The 20,406-nt window shown below is 50.2% G+C and overlaps 1 protein-coding gene across 1 annotated transcript in view; it reads right to left on the bottom strand.

The window, feature by feature from the left end:
• Positions 1–20,406, bottom strand: part of LOC135811232 (uncharacterized) — a 362,326-nt gene that overhangs the window by 11,383 nt on the left and 330,537 nt on the right. Inside the window, exon 15 of the mRNA XM_065324432.1 lies at positions 7,307–7,447. Coding sequence (XP_065180504.1) covers positions 7,307–7,447 — 141 coding nt within the window. The remainder of the gene's footprint in view (positions 1–7,306; positions 7,448–20,406) is intronic.

The raw sequence follows: 20,406 nt of genomic DNA, 5'->3' as shown, positions 1-20,406 counted from the left end.
GAAGGCGGCAGTTTGGCAGAAGCGGGTCTAATTTTGGAGCCAAATGGTGACTTTCAGGGCGTGCGCGGCTACTCTTTTTGCACGCAGCAATGTATGTAGCACAACAATCCCAATTGGACCTTATTTGGAGACCAACCCGTCTTTTATGGCATAATTTGGTGATTTCTGGATCTTCTTGCTCAGCAAAGCATAATGTCCTGTTGTTTGGACACATACCATCATACCGCTCGCCTTCGGTGCACCAGGTCCGTGCATACACTGCCCTACAAAATTTGTAAAATCATGTAGTAACTATAAATCCTCACAACTGTCCCCAAGTGGTCTGTCGGCCACACTGATCATCCCTCTTGTAGTATGCAAATAAGTCCAATATCTGTATTCTGGTTTTGGATACTTTCTCTATTCTTTCAGACCAAGCCATCATGCACCTCAGGATCCACGAACACCGACGAAAAGCACCCCACCAGGACCCACATTGCAGCCAAGTCTGCATGTGACCCCAACGAAACCAGCCATCTTGAAGGTACCGACGTCTTCATCAAGCCTCACATCTGAAGCGTCTGAGGATTCACCTCTGTACAGCCCTAGCATGTCAGCTGCATCTTCACCCGGTGACGAGTCGGCGGATGGAGAAGACGACGATGATGATCTGGATAGCAGATATGATTTTCACCTGGTGTCGACCACATCCCTGAGTCGCCTGCTTCGCTTTTGCCCCGACTGTGGAGATCCTGTTATTCATCAGACAAAGTCAATGTGTGGTACCATGGTCACTGTCCACTTGACCTGTAAACGCGGATGCTCTGTTACCTGGCGTTCACAAGAGGTTATCCCACCCAAACAACCAATTGGTAAGCTTAGAGCCGAAGCTAAATATTTCCAGTGAAAATGTGTCATTGCCAAATGATTTCTTTCTCCTCAATTTCACAATCCTGTCACATATGCCGGCATAACTCGCTCAAATGTATCAAAGAAACAGAGCAACAACAACAACAACAACGAAATGAACAAACGAAATCTGGTTATGACGGATGAACGATTGTATGTTCTTGCTCTCTCCATTACAGGCAACATCCTTGTGGTGGCTGCCATTATCTTCTGTGGTGGATGCTTCGAGAAGTTCTCAGCATTTGCCAACTTCTTGAAGTGGAACTTCATCAGCTCCACTGCATACTACAAGTGCCAGAAGTCAATTGTCCTGCCTATCATCCAGGCGGCTTGGGCAGCAGAAACGATGCGTGTGAAGACCGTACTTCAAGGTTGGTGAATTCTAGATGCGAATTGAACATGGATACCTTGATCTGTGGATATTCCTTTCCAGTGTAACTGCTACCATACATGCTCCAATTCATTTAGTGGTGAATTTATAGATGCCCAACACTCTGTTTCCTATACCACGTGTTTCATTTAGACCCCTCCCTTATCTCTCTCTCTCTCTCTCTCTCTCACATAGAAAACTGTATATTTTAGTGAATTCCAGGCCACAAGCTTACACTCAGCGGCGATGGCAGATGTGACAGCCCAGGGTACTCTGCTAAGTTTGGGACGTACACGTTCATGGACACAAACTCCCATCTCATTGTCGACTTCGAAGTTGTCCAGTGTACCGAGACAACAAGTTCCGTAGCCATGGAGAAGCTCGGTTTCAAGCGAGTTCTGGCCAGGTGCCAGGAAGTCCTGTCCGTTGAGACCTTCGTGACGGACAGAAGCCCGAGCATCAAGGTCGAGATGCACCAGAATCCTGCTATTTGCCACCATTTCGATGTCTGGCACTTCGTCAAGAGCATCGCCAGTAAGCTTCGCACGGGTTGCCGGACAAAGCAGCAACAGCCACTCCTGGAGTGGATACCTGCGATTGTGTGTCATCTGTGGTGGTGTTGTCGCACATGCGGTGGCAGCGAAGCCATGCTCAAGGAGCGGTGGAACTCTATGCTGTACCATATGTGCAACATACACTCCTGGACGGAGGGTGTGCTGTACAACAAGTGTGCACACGATCGTCTGCCCTCCGAAGAGCAGAGAAAAGTCAAATGGCTGAAACCAGGCAAGTGGCCAATGTTTGTGCACGCCATGTGTTAGGTTCAGTCATATTCTGCTCAAGTTCTGCATTTTCTTTGCTACGCAATTTGGATAACTATGCTGGTTCAAGAAAACCCTATTTTCATTCTTATGTGATTCTTATGTGATTTCTATGAACCTGGTAGTCTATCCTCACCGGGATACTAAAATGTCTGAAGCCTTCCTGCAACTCATACCGATATTCCCATTGTGTGTGTGTGTGTGTGTGTGCGTGCGCATGCGTGTGTGTACATGCCATCATTTGGTGCAGGAACTCCAGCGTATCAGGTGCTACATGGCATTGTGATAGACAAGAGATTGCTGAAGGACATGGCAGGGCTGACTAAATTCTGCCACACAGGATTACTGGAGGTGAGATTCCAATACTACAACACACACACAACATGCCAGCAACACATCTCTACGTGTAGGAAAACCGAGCGCCCAAAACGAAAGTACTATTATGGAGTACACATACATGTAGGTTCTGACTTTCTTCGTGCACATACTAGGGTAGGTAAGTAGCTCAATACCCCCCCCCCCCCCACCACCACCAAAAAATAAAATAACCACTGCTTGTTTTATACGTGTGCCCTTGTGCAGGTGTATCACAGCGTCATGACGAAGTATGTCCCAAAGAGAATACACTTCTCTGTGGACGGCATGATCGCTCGAACTCAGTTGGCAGCTCTGGACCATAACTCTAATGTTGGACGCCAGCACAGCAAGACAGCATCAGGACAGGAGAGATACAAGGTGCAATTTTCTCGGCAGAAAGGAGATTATGTTGGCAAGAAAATGTATGACCGCAAGAGCTACCAGTTCGTGGAGCAGCTAATGGCTGATGTTGTGAAAGTTGCACGTCGCAACTTGGATGTTGCCAGCTTGCCTGAGCGTCCACACTTGCCAATATCACGACAAGAACCTCCACAGAAGACTGACATTGTAGAACGCTTGCGATCTAGGATGGGCAAGGAATAAACACAGGGTGCGTAATTTCTCAATGTGCTTTTGTGTATCTGAGTACTTTTATTGCAAAGTAGCATGCAGCATTTACAAAATACGAGTACATGCAAATCCGTCACTTCAAAAAATGTGCTAATAGTGTACACAATTTTCTGCCAATGGGAGAAGTTCGAATTCAATTATACATGTAAGCAGTCAGGGTAGTGAACAGCGAAATACAACATTTAGTAATATTTACTTACAGGTCAGTCATCTGGCCATTGCACCGGTTCGTCCTCCGCTTCTCTGAACCCTTGATATGGCTCTCCTAGAAACATCCATAAAATAGAAAGCGCACACATGACAACAACTCGCATATATCAACATAATTATTATCTTGCCCTTTTGAATGTCGTTATTCAGAAGGTTCGCAGCATGGTAATTTTCTATGTTGTGCTTGTATCCATTTACCTTCAGGATTGGGATACTTTGCTCGTATGACGTTGACGGCGCAGGACAGAATCCGACAACGGACATGTCTGCCCAGTTTCCCATGTATGAACAGCGTGTACTGTCGATAAGCTGCATAGCGCAGCGACCTGCAGTTCAAGGACAGAAGATTGTCCACATACGAACAATGTTCAGCTCTTGTGTCGTGTTCTGCTCGGTGTGGATGGTGATCAGAGCCAGAAAGAGAGAGAGAGAGAGAGAGAGAGTGTGCGTCGGGGGAGGTGGGGGAGCATGACCATTTGTGCACACACACACACTTTTGTCCATGTGTGCACGCAAGCGCGTGTGCAGATACGCGCGTGTGTGTGTGTGGGGGGGGGGGGGGGGGGTGCAAGCGCATAATTATGTGCACAAATTGTATTCACAATCATGAATGACAGAGAGCTTTTTGTGTATTGAACAGGACGATGTCATGCTAATTATCGGATACCATGCACTGCATGCTGCTGCCACTGCTAGACTGCAAAGAATAAGGTGGTATGTGTGCATACACAGCAAGGGGGAATACGAGGGAACTTCTCAAATGTGATTTTGTACAAGTATAATGACAACCTGAGGTGATAATGTATCGCCACAATGCTAAGGCCAAGGGAGGTATCCTGCACTTATGTCAAATACTCGTGCAGCACAAGTACGACATGCATGGAGAAAATGCTTGCCCTGCTATGTAGCAAACTTCATGTACCTGGATCATGGGGTGAGGGGACTAGACTATTGTACGAACACAAATTTTTCACAATTCAGGGCGTGAAGAGAACGATTCGATTTTGTACAGTACGTAGAGCCCTAGATTGTTCAAACACTTACCTATTGTCAGGTTCGTCAGATAGCTGCTTTGGCTGCTGCTTCATTTCGAAGTACCCTCGCCAAGCGGTCGCCAGAACTTGCTGGTGGAGCACGACAGTCTCGAAGTCTGGTATCTCTACAACACATCGAACTCCGTGCTCCCGAGTTTTCTCCAGAGTAATGGCTGCGTCCTGGCAGCAGCTACAATCCAGCCGTTCTGGCATTGCACGGCACTTACTGCAGTCACACCACTCGGTGTTGCCCAGCCGGTTCAACGGAGGCCACAAGACGTCACCTACTGCAGCCATTTCTGCCTCGTCCTCGTTCACTTCAAAATCAGCCTCCGCTTGCGCCGCCAACTCCATTTCTGAAAATTTCGGCTCTCGCCCGAAACCAAACATTTCCAGATCAGGCTCACCCAAGCAGTCCAGGTCGTCTGATGCCTCGGAATCGCTCATTCTGCAGGCTTCTTCTCCTCCAAACTATACTTTCCAACACAAATTCAGCTTGTGCTCTGATCTCGGCCCAAGCACTCAAGTCTCAATGACGTAGGAGGGCGTTTTGGGGGGGGTGTCGCGGCCGCATGACGTCATGGCGCGTCCCCCGAAAGGACAATTTGAAAGTGATATATCTCATGAACGCTTGGTCTGATCGAAGTCGGACCTTGACCATCCGACTCAGCGCCCAAAACTCTACGGACCCTGAAATTTTGATTTTTGGGTGTAGTTCCCCTTTAACAAGTCGTCGGGAACTCGAGTTTGGTCTAGTGTAGGAGTAAACAACTTTCTTATTACATCATAGGCAAACAATGGCGGATCCGGAGATCTCTTCAGGGTTTCCAGTTTATGCAAAATGCTGAAAATGAGTATTGACAGCTACATATGTCTATGAGTAGTGTAGGCTCTCGAGTGTTACGTGTGGCTTCTGATATCACATTGCACACAGGAAATCAATAGTTTTATGCACAGTGGTGACACACAGGCAAACATTGTAATGCTGGTAACCATGGCAATACCAATACTTCAAAAGAACTGGAAGCAAGAGTAAACCTCAAAGAGTCCGTAATTTTAAAAAAATAGACCGTAGGATGCACCCAGTGTGCTGACAGTGCTCAACACCGCGGAGGCATTGTTGCCGGATGAATATGAAAGCATGAAACTTGAAGTAGCGACAAACAAGCCTTGATTGGCCGTGTTGTTCTGTAATTTTAAAATACTTCCTCCGCATCATCGAAATTGTTGCAGTTTGACTAGTGACTTGTCACTTGTTACTGACAACTCCATAAGCTAAACCATTCAAAACTTATTACACAGTATGATAGTCTGAAGACTAGAGTAACGTTCCAGGACAGTTGGACTGAGAATTTTCATGCAGAGATGAAGTCCTCGTCGTCGCTGATGTCAATGGACGCAAAAATATCGTTCCGAAATATTTCAAGGAAGGCTGAAAGTTGGTCGCGCCTCATCTCAAACGCTTTGACTTTCTCCACAGGACAAGAGCTGCTATGCTTGTCGTCTGCTAGCCCTGGATGATTTCTACTTCACCACCAACGAAGCCCAGTAAGAATACACGAGCGTTGCGAGGTCGGTTGATTACCGTCGGCGCAATCACCTCGATCTTGAAATGAACTTTTTTTAGCCGTGGCATGCCCATTTATTTTAGCTATGTGGTCAGTGCTACTGCCTACTGTTGGTCACAGCTCAGGCAGGTAAGTGTATTATCATATCCAGGGCGCCCTCTTTTTCAGCATCACTGGTATACCATGGTATGGTACGGCACCTGCGTGTGCATCACTAGCACTACGTGTAAAGTCTACACGGCTCTTGCAGGTACAATCATGTACTGAGTGTTTCAGCCAGAGCGACGAATTTTATCGCTGTTACAGGCATTTAGTTTGCTGACCCCTCGATGTTTCTCCAAGCGCTGCCACTTGTTCCACGAAGTCATTCTCACACCATCTAAGGTAAAACAGTGATGAGGCTTGAGTGAATGGCCATAAACACGAGAAATATGCAGGCTGCAACGCCTGACTGATCTCAGCGAGTCGAAATTACCATCGCAGCGACATCAGCGAAGAAATTGCGTCTAGTTCAAAAATTCCAGCTTCCGGTAACAGAAAAGAACTTTGCAGTCGCCCTATACTGATAACTATCGCCTATGTCCGATTCCTTGCCTCTGGTACGAGTGCTGGTGTGTAAATACCCCGTTTTATATCAAAAGTCAAACTGCGACAATTTCGATGACGCGGAGGAAGTAGATAAAATAAACCCCACCCAGGAGTGCTTAGCCACCCAGGAGCTCTTAAAACCACCCAAGAGTGCACAACTTTATAGACACGGTCCTTGATGGCATAGCTCACATCACGTGGTCCACAGCTACTGCAGCTATGTGGTGTATTCGTGCAGATGCAACATGGGTCATTGTGCACATTTTTTTTTTACTAAAAAACACAGCCCTACTAATAATCAGGGGAAGAGGACAACTGAAATGACACTGGACAACAAGACAAAGGGGAGTAGGGGCGATGTGCCGATGTGGTTGGCGAGGGTCATCCGACCGGAGGTCTCGGAATCATAGCCTACGACCAGCATAGTCCAGGATTTGTTGATTTGCTGAAGATGTTCTCCCCCTTCCGCCAGAGATTGCTTTCATTTCGTTGTTTTTTGTTCACTATAACCCCATGGTTAGCTATGAAGGGTGACAAGAAAGTGTTCGACCTGGCCCAAAAGAAACCGTATATCACTGGTTTCTTGTTTCTAATTGTCACAATATCCACACTGCAAATGAATGTATTTCACTCAGCAATGGCTCGAGTGTCATCAATCCACCTCAGTAGAAGGTTTTCATCTAGCCAGTCTAGCACATGGTGAGACTTCTCAATCTAAAATGGCCAAAGCTTCAATGTAATTACAGCTTCACACTCTTGCCACAGGGTATGATGTATCTTGGCAACAGAAGTAGTGCTAGAAGCAAAAGGGTAAGACAAACTAATCACTAATCAGCTTACTTGAACACGGTGGTTGTTATTATCAGTGACCAGGACGTGTCCATGCCTATCCTCAGCAAAGTACCGAGGGCACTTGAACTGACCATCTGACTTTCCGTATGATCCGAACATGGTAATGAAGTTTCCATCATTAGTGAAAACCTGCATGAAAACGAAATGTATTTAAAACTCTACACTGTGATGACTATGTCCTTCAAGAGTTCAATACTGTGTACAGGTCCTCCCTCGTTACTACATAATCTATGGCAAGTTGAGACATAGAAATGTCTTATAACGAGACTTATCTTATTATTACACATCGACGCACACACACATACACATACATACACACACACACATACACACACACACACATACACATACACACACACATACACACATGCACACACATACACACACACACACACACACACACACACACACACAGGCCCACACACACGCACACATACTGTTGGAACGTTCTCCATTTGTTAGTGTTTGTCTTCGTTTAACATGTATATTACTCAGTATGTCGTAATTGGACACTGCTCGATTATTCTTACCTTGTGCGTTTCACTATTTGTAACGTGGCTCCTCTGCTTCAGTTTTCGTTCTATCTCTCTGGCAGGGGCAACCACCACCCGTCTGGTGGGTGCCAGCATCCTCCGGCAGTTGCGCTGGGACTCTACGATACATTCTTGTTCTTCGATAATTAGAAATCTGCCTTTCTAGTTCTTCGCTGTTTGAATTATTATTTATTTGTGTTGTTTCTTGCGGCACTCGCTTTTGTGTAGATTTGACCTTTTTGCATGTCCGCGTGAGTACAGATGACATCATGCATTATTTTCTGTCACGTGTTTTGCTTTGAGCGTGTCGTTCAAGATGTTTGAACTGCGCCCGCTGGCCGATTTTCTTTGCTTGCTGTTTTCTTTGCCAGTCAAGCGTGGGGACGCTACGGTGTCGTCCTTCTTGGCTGTGTGTCCGGTACGGGGCCGGGTACGTGCGTCCCCAGCTCTCCGTTCTTTGTTCTTTTTGAGTTAGATTCTTCAATGGTGTTTTGAGAACATGTTTGGTAATACAGTCTTCTAAATAGTTCGATGCTTCCAATGGTTGTGTCTGATGCAAGTGTGGGTTTGCGAGGGAACCGGTGAAACATTTGGTCCTTCGAGCCGGATCCGACAGGTTTCGACTAGTACTAGTAGTGTCAGCGGTGGTAATGGCGTTTCCGCCACCACCAGAGTTTGTGACTCGTAGTTTTACGCCACGCCATTATCAGGCGCGTGCTCGGCGATGGGCACGGGGGGCACGTGCACCCCCCAAAATTTTTCAATCTGGGTAATTGCAATTGTAGTGTATGCAAATATGCTCTAAAATTCAAGAAAGGTTGCAAACAAATTGCAGAAAATTGCCGGGGGGGGGCTCCCCTCGGCGCCCGTGCACCCCCCTAGTTGGGGGGCCGAGCACGCCCCTGATTATGGTACGAGCGTGGGTGAAACTCCTGTTGAGGAACTTGAGGACCGCTGGAAAGAGTTGATTCGTCGGAGAACAAACCTCCGTAGACGCCACACGCGGATCAGTAACCGCTTGCGAACTCTGATTGCTTGCTCGTCGCCGTCTCGCCGATATTTGCAGCCTGATGTCCGTGAATTAGAATTTGTACGGTCAGAGCTGAATTCGGTTTTAGAAATTATGCGCAGCATGTTGGAATCCCAAGAGAGTGAGCAACTGCTGAATGAGTTGGACGAGTGGGAGGCGAAGTTTGATAAGGAGAGTGTTGGTGTGATGGCTGCTGCTGAGGCGATCTTGGATTCGCCTGTTGAGTCGGTTTCTGGCCAAGTGGCATCAGGCCAACAATCAGCAGTCGCAGAACAGGTTACCCCTGTGCCACCGTCAACACCACCGCACATGCGGCCTGTGCCACCTCTACCAGCACCACGCACACGGCCAACACCACCACCAAAGCCAAGTAGTCTGAGCAGCAGACTAAGTGTGACGTCAGTTGGTTATAGTGCTCCTGCCAGTAGACTTTCTGAGTGGTCTCCTCTAACGGAATCTGCTGTCGACCCCCATGTTAGCGATTGGCTTGCCAGTATGCAACGGCCACATGGAGTAAGCGCTTTTCACCATCTGAAGCCACTAGAGCTGCCCAAATTTAGTGGCAGGACCCAGCAGTTTGTACGGTGGAAACAAACATTTAAGCGCCTCGTGGACGAGGACCGCTTCGTCTCTGACGAATATAAACTGGCACGACTGAAGGAGGCCCTGCAGGGTAGCTCGGCCGAAGACATTATCGCGGATATGTTCGACGGTCCGGGTGCATACACTGCAGCCTGGACGGAGCTTGAGCGCTGGTTTGGTGGTTCCGATCGCCATCTTGCCTTGCAAGAGAGAGAGATTCTGAATCACCCACGCATTGCCTCTGACAGGGACACCGAGTCTGTCCGGAAGTTTGCTGTCAAGCTCAGAAATGTGCTCATGAACCTGGACTTGGCTGGAGAGACCCCTGGTAGGGAGCTATTCCTAAGTGCGCTGGAGAAGCTACCCAGAAGTGTAGTTATACGATTTTACGAACAACATCCAGACAGCAAATGCAACGCAACCACGTTGTCGTTCTGGCTGGTAAAACGGGTCCAGAACGCTAAGCGAGCCGATGACATCTTGGCGACAGTCGGCACAGAGAAGTTGAACAAGACACCTCCTGCGGTCCCGCCAAAGCCTAGGTCATCTGCTGTGTATGCTGTGGAGCTCAGTACTCAGCAGTGTGCCAAGTGCAGCAAGAGCCATGCCACAGCAGAGTGTCCGGAATTCAGGGCACTGACAACCAAGCGCCGCTGGGACCTGGTCAAGCGTGCCAAGCTGTGTAGCTGTTGTTTGGAGCATGGACACTGGGCGCGTGAGTGCCAGAAGCTGGAACGTTGCCACTGTGGAGAGAGGCACCACTCACTTCTGCACTACAGCAAGTCAGTGCAGCCACAAGCTGCAGCGCAGAATCCAGCTACGATGCGACCAGCAGCTACGGCACCTCGGCAGGAAAGTTCTCACCATGCTAGTGTCAGCGTGCCGCAGACTACCGCTTTCGCTACCGTGCCAGTGAAGATTATTGGCCCAACTGGCAAGTCGGCAATCTGTACGGCCATGCTGGACTCAGGCTTGACTGCAAGCTTCATACGGGAGGATGTAGCCCATGAGTTGGGCATGGCAGGTGAAGTTCACATGTTGAATACATCCACGATTGGTGCGCAGCAGACCTCCGGCTATCGGGAACTGGTCAAGGTGCAGATGGAATCCATTGATGGAACAGTGTCATACCCGCTCAAGGCATGGGTATATGATCGTGTGACCAAGAAGACGCAGGTCGTCGACTGGAGCCGGTACAAGTCCAGCTATGAACATCTAAAGTTCATAGACTTTCCCGAAATCTCCAGCACCACGGTCGACCTCCTGATTGGTCTAGACGTCATTGATGCCCACGCATCACTCGCGGAGTACAGAAGCAGCAGCGGTGGACCAATTGCCCGCAAGACGCCACTGGGATGGGTGTGTATGGGCCCAACGCCCAGTGCACCCAGTGATGACGAGTTGTCTGTCAACTTCGTGCATGCTTTATACGGCGAATGCAGCATAGACGGCCTGGTCCAGAATTTCTGGAATCTGGAGGCAGTCGGTATGAAGCACGAAGGCACCTACATCACCCCTGCAGAGAAGCTGGCTGAGGAGATCGTTGAAAAATCCATCAGCTTCCATGATCAGCGAGTCACCATGGCAATCCCATGGGTCCACAGCAACGGCGAGCCTGGTGTCAATGCTAATCGCGCCATGGCGGACCATCGCCTGCGCATGCTAGAGAAATCGCTGGACAAGCGTCCAGAGCTGAAGGCAGCATACGGCAAGGTCATCCGTAGCCACATTGACAAAGGCTATGTGCGCGCAGTGTCGGCAGCAGAGGTTGAGGCAGATGGCGACGACCAGTGGTTCCTGCCGCACTTCGCCATTGTACGAGACGACAAGGCCACCACAAAGGTACGTGTCGTCTTTGATGCTGCTGCCAAGTATGACGGCACGTCGATCAATGAGTGTATGTACCCTGGACCCGCTCTGCAGAATGACCTAGTGAAAGTGCTTCTGCGGTTCTGCAAGGAGCCAGTAGCGCTCACGGCGGACATTACCGAGATGTTCCTGCAAGTCGTGCTGGCTGAGCAAGACCGCCGATATCATCGCTTTGTGTGGGACTCACGCGTATACGAGTTCCAGAGGTTGGTGTTCGGCATCAAGGCGTCTCCGTACCTGGCATGCAAGGCGCTACAAGTGGTGTGCCGCGAGACAGCCGACAAGTATGACCCAGCCATGTTGCAGATCGTTGACCGAGACATGTATGTGGATGATCTGCTGCACTCTGCTGTCTCCGTACCGGAAGCCATCCGCACACAGCAGACAGTACAGGACATCCTTGAGCAGGGCAGCTTCCACCTCCGCAAGTGGCTCAGCAATAGCTCGGAGGTGATGGACGGCGTACCGGAAGCTGACCGCTCACCGCAACTCGTAGCTAGCATCAATGATCATGATCACTGTGCGCTACCATCAGTCAAGACGCTAGGCGTGATGTGGTCGGCAGAGGATGATACCTTCGCCTTTGAGTTCAAGCCGCCCGCAACAGAGAAGCTGACCAAGCGAGCCGTGCTGAGTAAGATGGCATCTATATTCGACCCACGCGGACAACTAGCTCCCTTCACGATTCGCTCTCGTGTCATGTTCCAGGAGCTGTGCATCCTCGGCGTGGGCTGGGATGATCCACTGGACGCTGAGCACACGCGGAGATGGACATCCTGGTTTAGCGAGCTGGGAGATCTGGCGCTGATCCGTGCGCCGCGCTGCTTCAAGTGTCCGGGTCGCGAGTCGTCTGTCGCTACATTGTCGCTGCACGTGTTCACGGATGCTTCAGATGCCGCCTACGCCGCTAACGTGTACGTCCGTGCTGAGTACCCAGACGGCAATGTGCGAGTGACGCTAGCACTCGCCAAGGCGCGTCCATGTCCCATTAAGAAGATGTCGATCCCGAAGCTGGAGCTGAAGGGTGCTGTGCTTGGTGTTTGCCTGGCCAAGACAGTGAATGACGCGCTAGATCTGCCGCAGGCTGATGCCACCTACTGGTCCGACTCGATGAACGTGCTTCACTGGGTGAGAGCACATTCCAGAAAGTTTAAAGTCGACGTGGGCAACCGGATAGCTGAAGTACAAGAGTATTCAGCTGGCAGCCAGTGGAACCACGTTCCTGGAAAGCTGAACCCAGCCGACAAGGGCACCAGAGGCTTGACAGCAGCCCAGCTAGCCAGTGATTCAGTATGGTGGAACGGCCCTGAGTTCCTCGTCCAGCAGCACACTGAGTGGCCGTCTCGTCAGATAACCGTGCCAAAAGAGTTGCCTGGAATGGTAAAGCGAGCGCAAGTGATGGCGTTCGCTGTGCAGCAAGTGTCAGCGGAGGTGTTTCGTCTCCACCCCGACAACTACTCGTCATGGAAACGACTAGTAAGAGTGACGGCCTGGTGCTACCGTTTCATCAACCGGTGTCGTCGACGTCATGCTAGCACGAGAGGGGATCCGGAAGCAGCGAGTGCAGCAGTCGACTCTGTGGAGCTGAAGTCTGATGAGCTCCAGCGTGCCGAATGTCACTGGTATGCGATCGCACAAGCAGAGAGCTATCCCGCTTCGTATCGGCAGCTGACGTCAGGGAAGTCCCTTGCAGCGAATGACCCGCTGCTACGGCTGAATCCAGTGCTCGACAAGGATTACCCGTGTGTGCTACGCGTTGGAGGTCGTCTGAAGACTGCCAGCCACTTGCCTGAGCATACCCGGCATCCGATAATCTTGCCACAGCACCATCGGATTACTCAGCTGATAGTCGACGCCGAAGATCGCAAGTGTGATCACAGTGTTGGCCCAAACCACCTCTTGGCAAACCTGATGCTGCGGTTTTGGATCATCCGTGGCAAGGTTGTCACACGATCTCACCGTGCACACTGCGTGCTCTGCAAGAAGAAGTGGGCCACTGTGGCTTCGCAGCAGATAGCACCGCTCCCGCTATTCCGAACAGCTCCACCGTACCGGGCATTTTCAAGAGTGGGAGTTGACTATGCCGGTCCGTTCCGAACAAAACAAGGACGTGGCAAGACCCAGCTCAAGAGGTACCTCTGTGTCTTCTCTTGTTTGCAATCTCGAGCCTGTCATTTCGAGATGGCGTATGGCCTGGACACCGAGTCGTTTCTGCTAGCATTCACCCGTTTCTGCAAGCGCAGAGGCGTGCCAGCTGAGGTCGTGTCAGACAACGGGACGAACTTTGTCGGTGCAGAGCGCGAGCTAAGAGAAGCCGTTCAAGCGCTAGGTTCTGATGAAGTGGCCGCAAGTATGGCCAGCCAAGGAGTTCACTGGCGCTTCAATCCGCCTCTCGCTCCGCACTTTGGCGGCGTATTCGAGTGTGTGGTCAAGGCAGCAAAGCGCGCAATGATGGCAACTCTGTCCCAGGCCAATCTCACTGATGAGGAACTTGTGACTGCCATGGTGAGTGCGGAAGGTCTGCTCAACTCGCGTCCGTTGACCGCTGTCCGGACTGACGTGGATGACGCCGCACCGCTAACACCGATGCACTTCCTAGCTGGACAGTGCGAGCTGACTCTGCCACTCGAAGAAGTCGCTGAGTTGCACCCACAGCGTCGTTGGCGGCTCCTCCAACAGCTCCTACGTGAGGTATGGCGGCGATGGCTTCGAGAAATAGTGCCTCGGCTGAATGTGCTTCAGCGATGGTCTCGACGCAGCCGCAACATCAAGCCCGGTGACATTGTCCTCTGCATGGACAAGTCTACTCCAAGAGGGCGTTGGCCGCTAGCCAAAGTGATAGAAGTGTTCCCCGGATCTGATGGATTGGTCCGTGTAGTGAACATCAGAATTGGCGCCAAGCAGTCCAAGCGGCCGATAACGCAGTTGGTGCCGTTGGAAGTTGAACCCATCGATGAAGGTACCGGTCAGTATGATGATCTCACGACTTCCGATTAGTCTGGAGTCGTTCGTGAGAGGGGAAATGTTGGAACGTTCTCCATTTGTTAGTGTTTGTCTTCGTTTAACATGTATATTACTCAGTATGTCGTAATTGGACACTGCTCGATTATTCTTACCTTGTGCGTTTCACTATTTGTAACGTGGCTCCTCTGCTTCAGTTTTCGTTCTATCTCTCTGGCAGGGGCAACCACCACCCGTCTGGTGGGTGCCAGCATCCTCCGGCAGTTGCGCTGGGACTCTACGATACATTCTTGTTCTTCGATAATTAGAAATCTGCCTTTCTAGTTCTTCGCTGTTTGAATTATTATTTATTTGTGTTGTTTCTTGCGGCACTCGCTTTTGTGTAGATTTGACCTTTTTGCATGTCCGCGTGAGTACAGATGACATCATGCATTATTTTCTGTCACGTGTTTTGCTTTGAGCGTGTCGTTCAAGATGTTTGAACTGCGCCCGCTGGCCGATTTTCTTTGCTTGCTGTTTTCTTTGCCAGTCAAGCGTGGGGACGCTACGGTGTCGTCCTTCTTGGCTGTGTGTCCGGTACGGGGCCGGGTACGTGCGTCCCCAGCTCTCCGTTCTTTGTTCTTTTTGAGTTAGATTCTTCAATGGTGTTTTGAGAACATGTTTGGTAATACAGTCTTCTAAATAGTTCGATGCTTCCAATGGTTGTGTCTGATGCAAGTGTGGGTTTGCGAGGGAACCGGTGAAACACATACAGTATTCACTGGATTAAAAGCCGGGACTTGTATTTTTTTCAATACAAATTTTGAGGAGGCTTCTATTCAAGACGGGCTTCTATTCGAGAGGGTTTTATATTGTAAATAACCTACGTGGAGATAATAATTTTAATATAGCTATGAATAGGATGAAGGCCGCAGACATCACGCAACTACGTTATGTTTTATATTGTTTCATTCCATACCAGTATTCCAATCGAATCTCTAAAACTTTCATATTCACAGCAACTCGGCCCTGAGTTAGTTTGCACACACTACGTTGGCCAGGACATGTACCAATATGAACATACACGAGATGTTTTTTCACGCAATTGACATACATGGCACTACCTGGTCACCCCACGCTTCGCGTATAGTAGTCTGGGCTTCTATTCGAGAAATGTTTTTAAACAGTGCTTGAAAAGGGGGGGGGGGCTATTATTCAAGAGGGGATTTTATTCGAGAGGGGCTTCTAATCGAGTGAGTACCGTACACACAGTCACACACTTACATACGTGTGCCCCCCCCCCCCCTCTACACACACACACTGAGACTCCGATTCCGATTCAGACATGTCCATCGTGGGAGCGATGATAGTGAACGGCTATGTTAGACATAACAACTTGTGCAGGCATTACACCATTCAACAGCTTGCAAGGCTGATGAATTGGCTGCCACTAAGCCTGGTCTACACCACACAGCTGATTGAAGTAGTTTTTCTGTCCAGTGAACCCCTTTTTTTTGCTTTTGTTCACTTTTTCATACACACACCACACCACATATTCTGGCATGCACTGTATATTGGTAACAACACAGGAGAATGAACGAAGAGCTAGGTAAGTGAGAAACAGAAGAAAGACGTGTGTGACCATAATCGTCAGGATTGAACCCGGAACCTTGTAGTGACCTGACTCCTATTACATCACTTCATACATAAGCAAGCGCAAGAAATGAAATCATTCTCTTTGGTCCCAACTTCTTTGTTGTCCGGTTGGCCATTTAGCCGTCATCTCGGGCCCGACATAAAACCTCTAAATCGGTGACCCCGACGTGATTCGAACCCGCAACCTTCTGATACACAAGCATGCGCAAGAAATAAAATCACTCTCTTTGGCCTCAACTTCTTTGTTGTCCGGTTTGTTGTCCGGTTGGCCATTGTGGCCGTCGTCTAGGGCCCGACGTAAAACCCCTAAATTGGTGACCCCGACATGCACTCTTCGGAGTTTTTATCCTGCCATCACCACCTCCACCGTCCGTACCATCTCAACAGTGCACGCACGCCGGCATACGCACGGCTCACAGGACTTACAAGTGGAGCTGTGCACGCCTCCATCAGTCCCCACCTCAACCGGCACACCTCGCCCCAATGCAGTGCTCCTGCTGGTACCCCGCCAAGCCTGCAACATGCAGCCGCCTCTGACATGATAACACTCCTCTGTTACGCGTACGTTTCCTCTTTTCTTTCTTTCTGCCTCTGCCATGCCCTCCACCTCTGTCACGTTAACACACCGCTGACACGTTAACCCGCCTCTGTCATGCATCTCTCTGTTTTCCACTTCCTGCTCTTTGACTTTTGTTTCGGTCTTTGTTGCCACGTTGTCAACAAATTTCAAAAAAACACAGAGCTCTCTTTTGCGTATTGTATTATGTGTTTTATTGCCTTTCCGCGTTGTACATGCCACACTTCCTTTCTCTCTCTTTTTCTTGTTTATCGTGGTTTACTCCTCCCGACCTCACCCCTGGCAGGGGAGTACTGTAGCAACCTAACTTCTATCACGTCACTTCTTATGTATGCATGCGCAAGAAATAAAATCATTGTCTTTGGCCTCAACTTCTTTGTTGTCCGGTTGGCCATTTTAGCGGCTGTCTAGGGCCCGATGTAAAACCCCTAAAACCTCACAATTGGAAATTGTCTGCACATACCACTGCACCATATAGCGCACACACCCACGCATGGGCGCGTGCACACACACACACACACACACACACACACACACACACACACACACTCACACACTCTCTCTCACACACACACACAGCAGGGGCGTCGGAAGGTAATTTAGTGTGGTACAGTCAGCCATCTGAAGTACAATTTACTCGTGGAAGAGGGTGGCCGAGACGAAATTTTGGAAAATTAGAGCCCAAATCAGTACATTATCTTGATCCACGGGTGCGTTGGGCAAATAGTGGTACAGTCAGTACCGTAGTGACCGTACCATGTGCAACACCCCTTCACACACACACACACACACACACACACACACACACACACACACACACACACACACACACACACACACACACACACACACACACACACACACACACACACACACACACACACACACACACACACACACACACACACACACACACACACACACACACACACACACACACACACCACACACACACACACACACACACACACACACATACACACATACACACACACCTTCCTTCCTTCCTTCTACCACTGCCATGACTGGATATGTGGCCCCATACGGGGCAGACCAGGAGACGTGTTGTCCACCGGGCAGGGAACGCCATACTCAGGGCGCGCGGGCCGCGCAAACAGCGTTACACTTGTGCCTCGCAATATCCTGCGGCCGACGAAAACTGCGCGCACAAGTGCCACAGATGAGGGGCTTCGCCACAGGCTCCATGCGGGACTGGACAATAGCGTTGACAGCACCACGGCAGGTGACCCGCCATCCCTGTCGATCTTGGACGATGTCACCAAGCTGCTCCAGAGGAACGCCAACAGCCATCAAGTCGCACTTCGAGGAGTCCTTCCAGCGCTTGCGGGGTCCATGCGGTGGACGTTTGGAGGGTAACGCACCATACAGCAGCTGACGAGGGATCCGATCTTGCATGCGGGACACGCGGCCAAGCCATCGAAGGCGGCAGACTCTGACTTTATCCGCGATCTCCTCCATATCGCCCCATATCCTGCGAACCTGGAGAGAGGAGATGTGCTCCTCGATCTGCCGGCCACGATTTGTCTTCAGGATGGAGCGCACGCACTGCAGGTGAAAGTACTCCAGGCGACGGACATCACGCTGCCTGACGGTCCAACTCTCAGATCCATAAAGAAGGACCGCCAGGACAGTCACTCCATACACAATGCGCTTGATGGCGATGCTGAAGTCATCACTGTCACAAACCGACCCCCGCAGTGTACAGAACGCACCCGATGCAGCAGCAACTTGCCGAGACACATCAAATGAGCTCCGGGCGTCTGGCGTAACATGACAACCGAGATAGCGAAAGGCCTCAACGTGGTCAACAACACCATCCAAAGGGGTCTGGTCGGCATCCACAATACCAGCCCCAGCCGCCATGACTTTGGTCTTGGACATATTGACACTAAGGCCAAACGCACCAGCTACATCCCTGATCGATGATAGAGCCTCTTAGCACCAGCATGCGTAACTGCGAGCAGGGCTGAATCATCCGCAAACTGACACTCCGTCAGCCGAACTCTGCGATGCTCTGCCAATCTGGTGTTGAAAAGCCGCTCCCTCCAGAACTGGACGAGTGGGATCCCCAGCTCACCATCATCAGCAATCACGCCACGCCATCTCTCAAAGACTGCACACATGTATAGGTTAAACAAAACTGGGGCCATAGTGCAACCCTGCCGCAAGCCGTTCTCAACCTGAATCGGTGGAAGCAGGTCTCCACCCACACGAATACTGGCAGTCATGTCGCTATGGAAGGAACTGATGATGGTGATCAGATTCCCTGGGACGCCAAGTCTAGCCAACACTCTCCACATAACACTCTGCGTAACCGAGTCGTACGCTTTCTTCAGATCGATAAATACAGCGAAACCTTTCGTGGCATGTTTGTGCAACGTTTCCAGGATCTGCCGCACAGCAAACACCATATCCGAACAACCACGGCCCCTCCGGAAACCACACTGCAAGTCAGGCAAGTACCTTTCTCTGAGAACCTGCAGACGATTGGCAATCATGCGAGCAACTAGCTTTCCAGCCACATCCAGTAACGATATCCCACGCCAGTTGTCGCAAGACCCCAGGTCACCCTTCTTGGGGATGGGGATGAGGATAGCATCAGACCAATCGTGTGGAACGCTGCCAGTCTCCCAAACCACCCGTATCAGTTCATGCAACTTCGCAATCAGGGTAGGGACACCGTACTTCAGCATCTCCACAGATATCTTGGATCCGCCACAGGCCTTGCCACACTTCATACCTCGCAATGCATGCCAAATCTCATCACACTCAGGCACGACACCAAGCTCCGTCATAACCGGCCGCTGCTCGATCGAGTCCACTACCTCCAAGTCGTAAGCACTGGCAATGTTCAGGAGGCCATCGAAATGTTCAAACCACCTTCCACCGGTTGCCTCAGCCGTGTCACAGATCTCTCCTTGCTTGTTTCTGATAGCAGTTGCTGTATGGGGACGCATGCCACCCAAGGTGGTCTTGATGTTACCGATACACTCCCAACCACTAATTGCCGTAAAGCCTGTCTCAGTCACACCCACCCACACCCACACACACACGCGCACCCACGCATGCATGCACACACACGCACACACACACACACGCGCGCACGCACGCACACACACACACGCACACCTTTGACCTTGACATTTGACGCCCATCGCCGGAGGCGATGATAGGAATGCTACGGCAGAAGCCATAGCAACTTGTGCTGGGATTGCACCATTCAACAGCTTGCAAGGCTGATGAATTGACCGTCACACACACACACACACACACACACACACACACACACACACACACACACACACACACACACACACACACACACACACACACACACACACACACACACACACACACACACACACACACACACACACACACACACACACACACACACACACACACACACACACACACACACACACACACACACACACACACACACACACACACACACACACACACACACACACACACACACACACACACACACACACACACACACACACACACACACACACACACACACACACACACACACACACACACACACACACACACACACACACACACACACACACACACACACACACACACACACACACACACACACACACACACACACACACACACACACACACACACACACACACACACACACACACACACACACACACACACACACACACACACACACACACACACACACACACACACACACACACACACACACACACACACACACACACACACACACACACACACACACACACACACACACACACACACACACACACACACACACACACACACACACACACACACACACACACACACACACACACACACACACACACACACACACACACACACACACACA

The sequence above is a fragment of the Sycon ciliatum genome, chromosome 3 (genome assembly GCF_964019385.1).
Source record: "Sycon ciliatum chromosome 3, ocSycCili1.1, whole genome shotgun sequence".
NCBI lineage: Eukaryota > Metazoa > Porifera > Calcarea > Leucosolenida > Sycettidae > Sycon > Sycon ciliatum.
The sequence above is the reverse complement of the archived record's forward strand: the minus strand, read 5'-3'. Positions and strand labels throughout refer to the sequence as shown.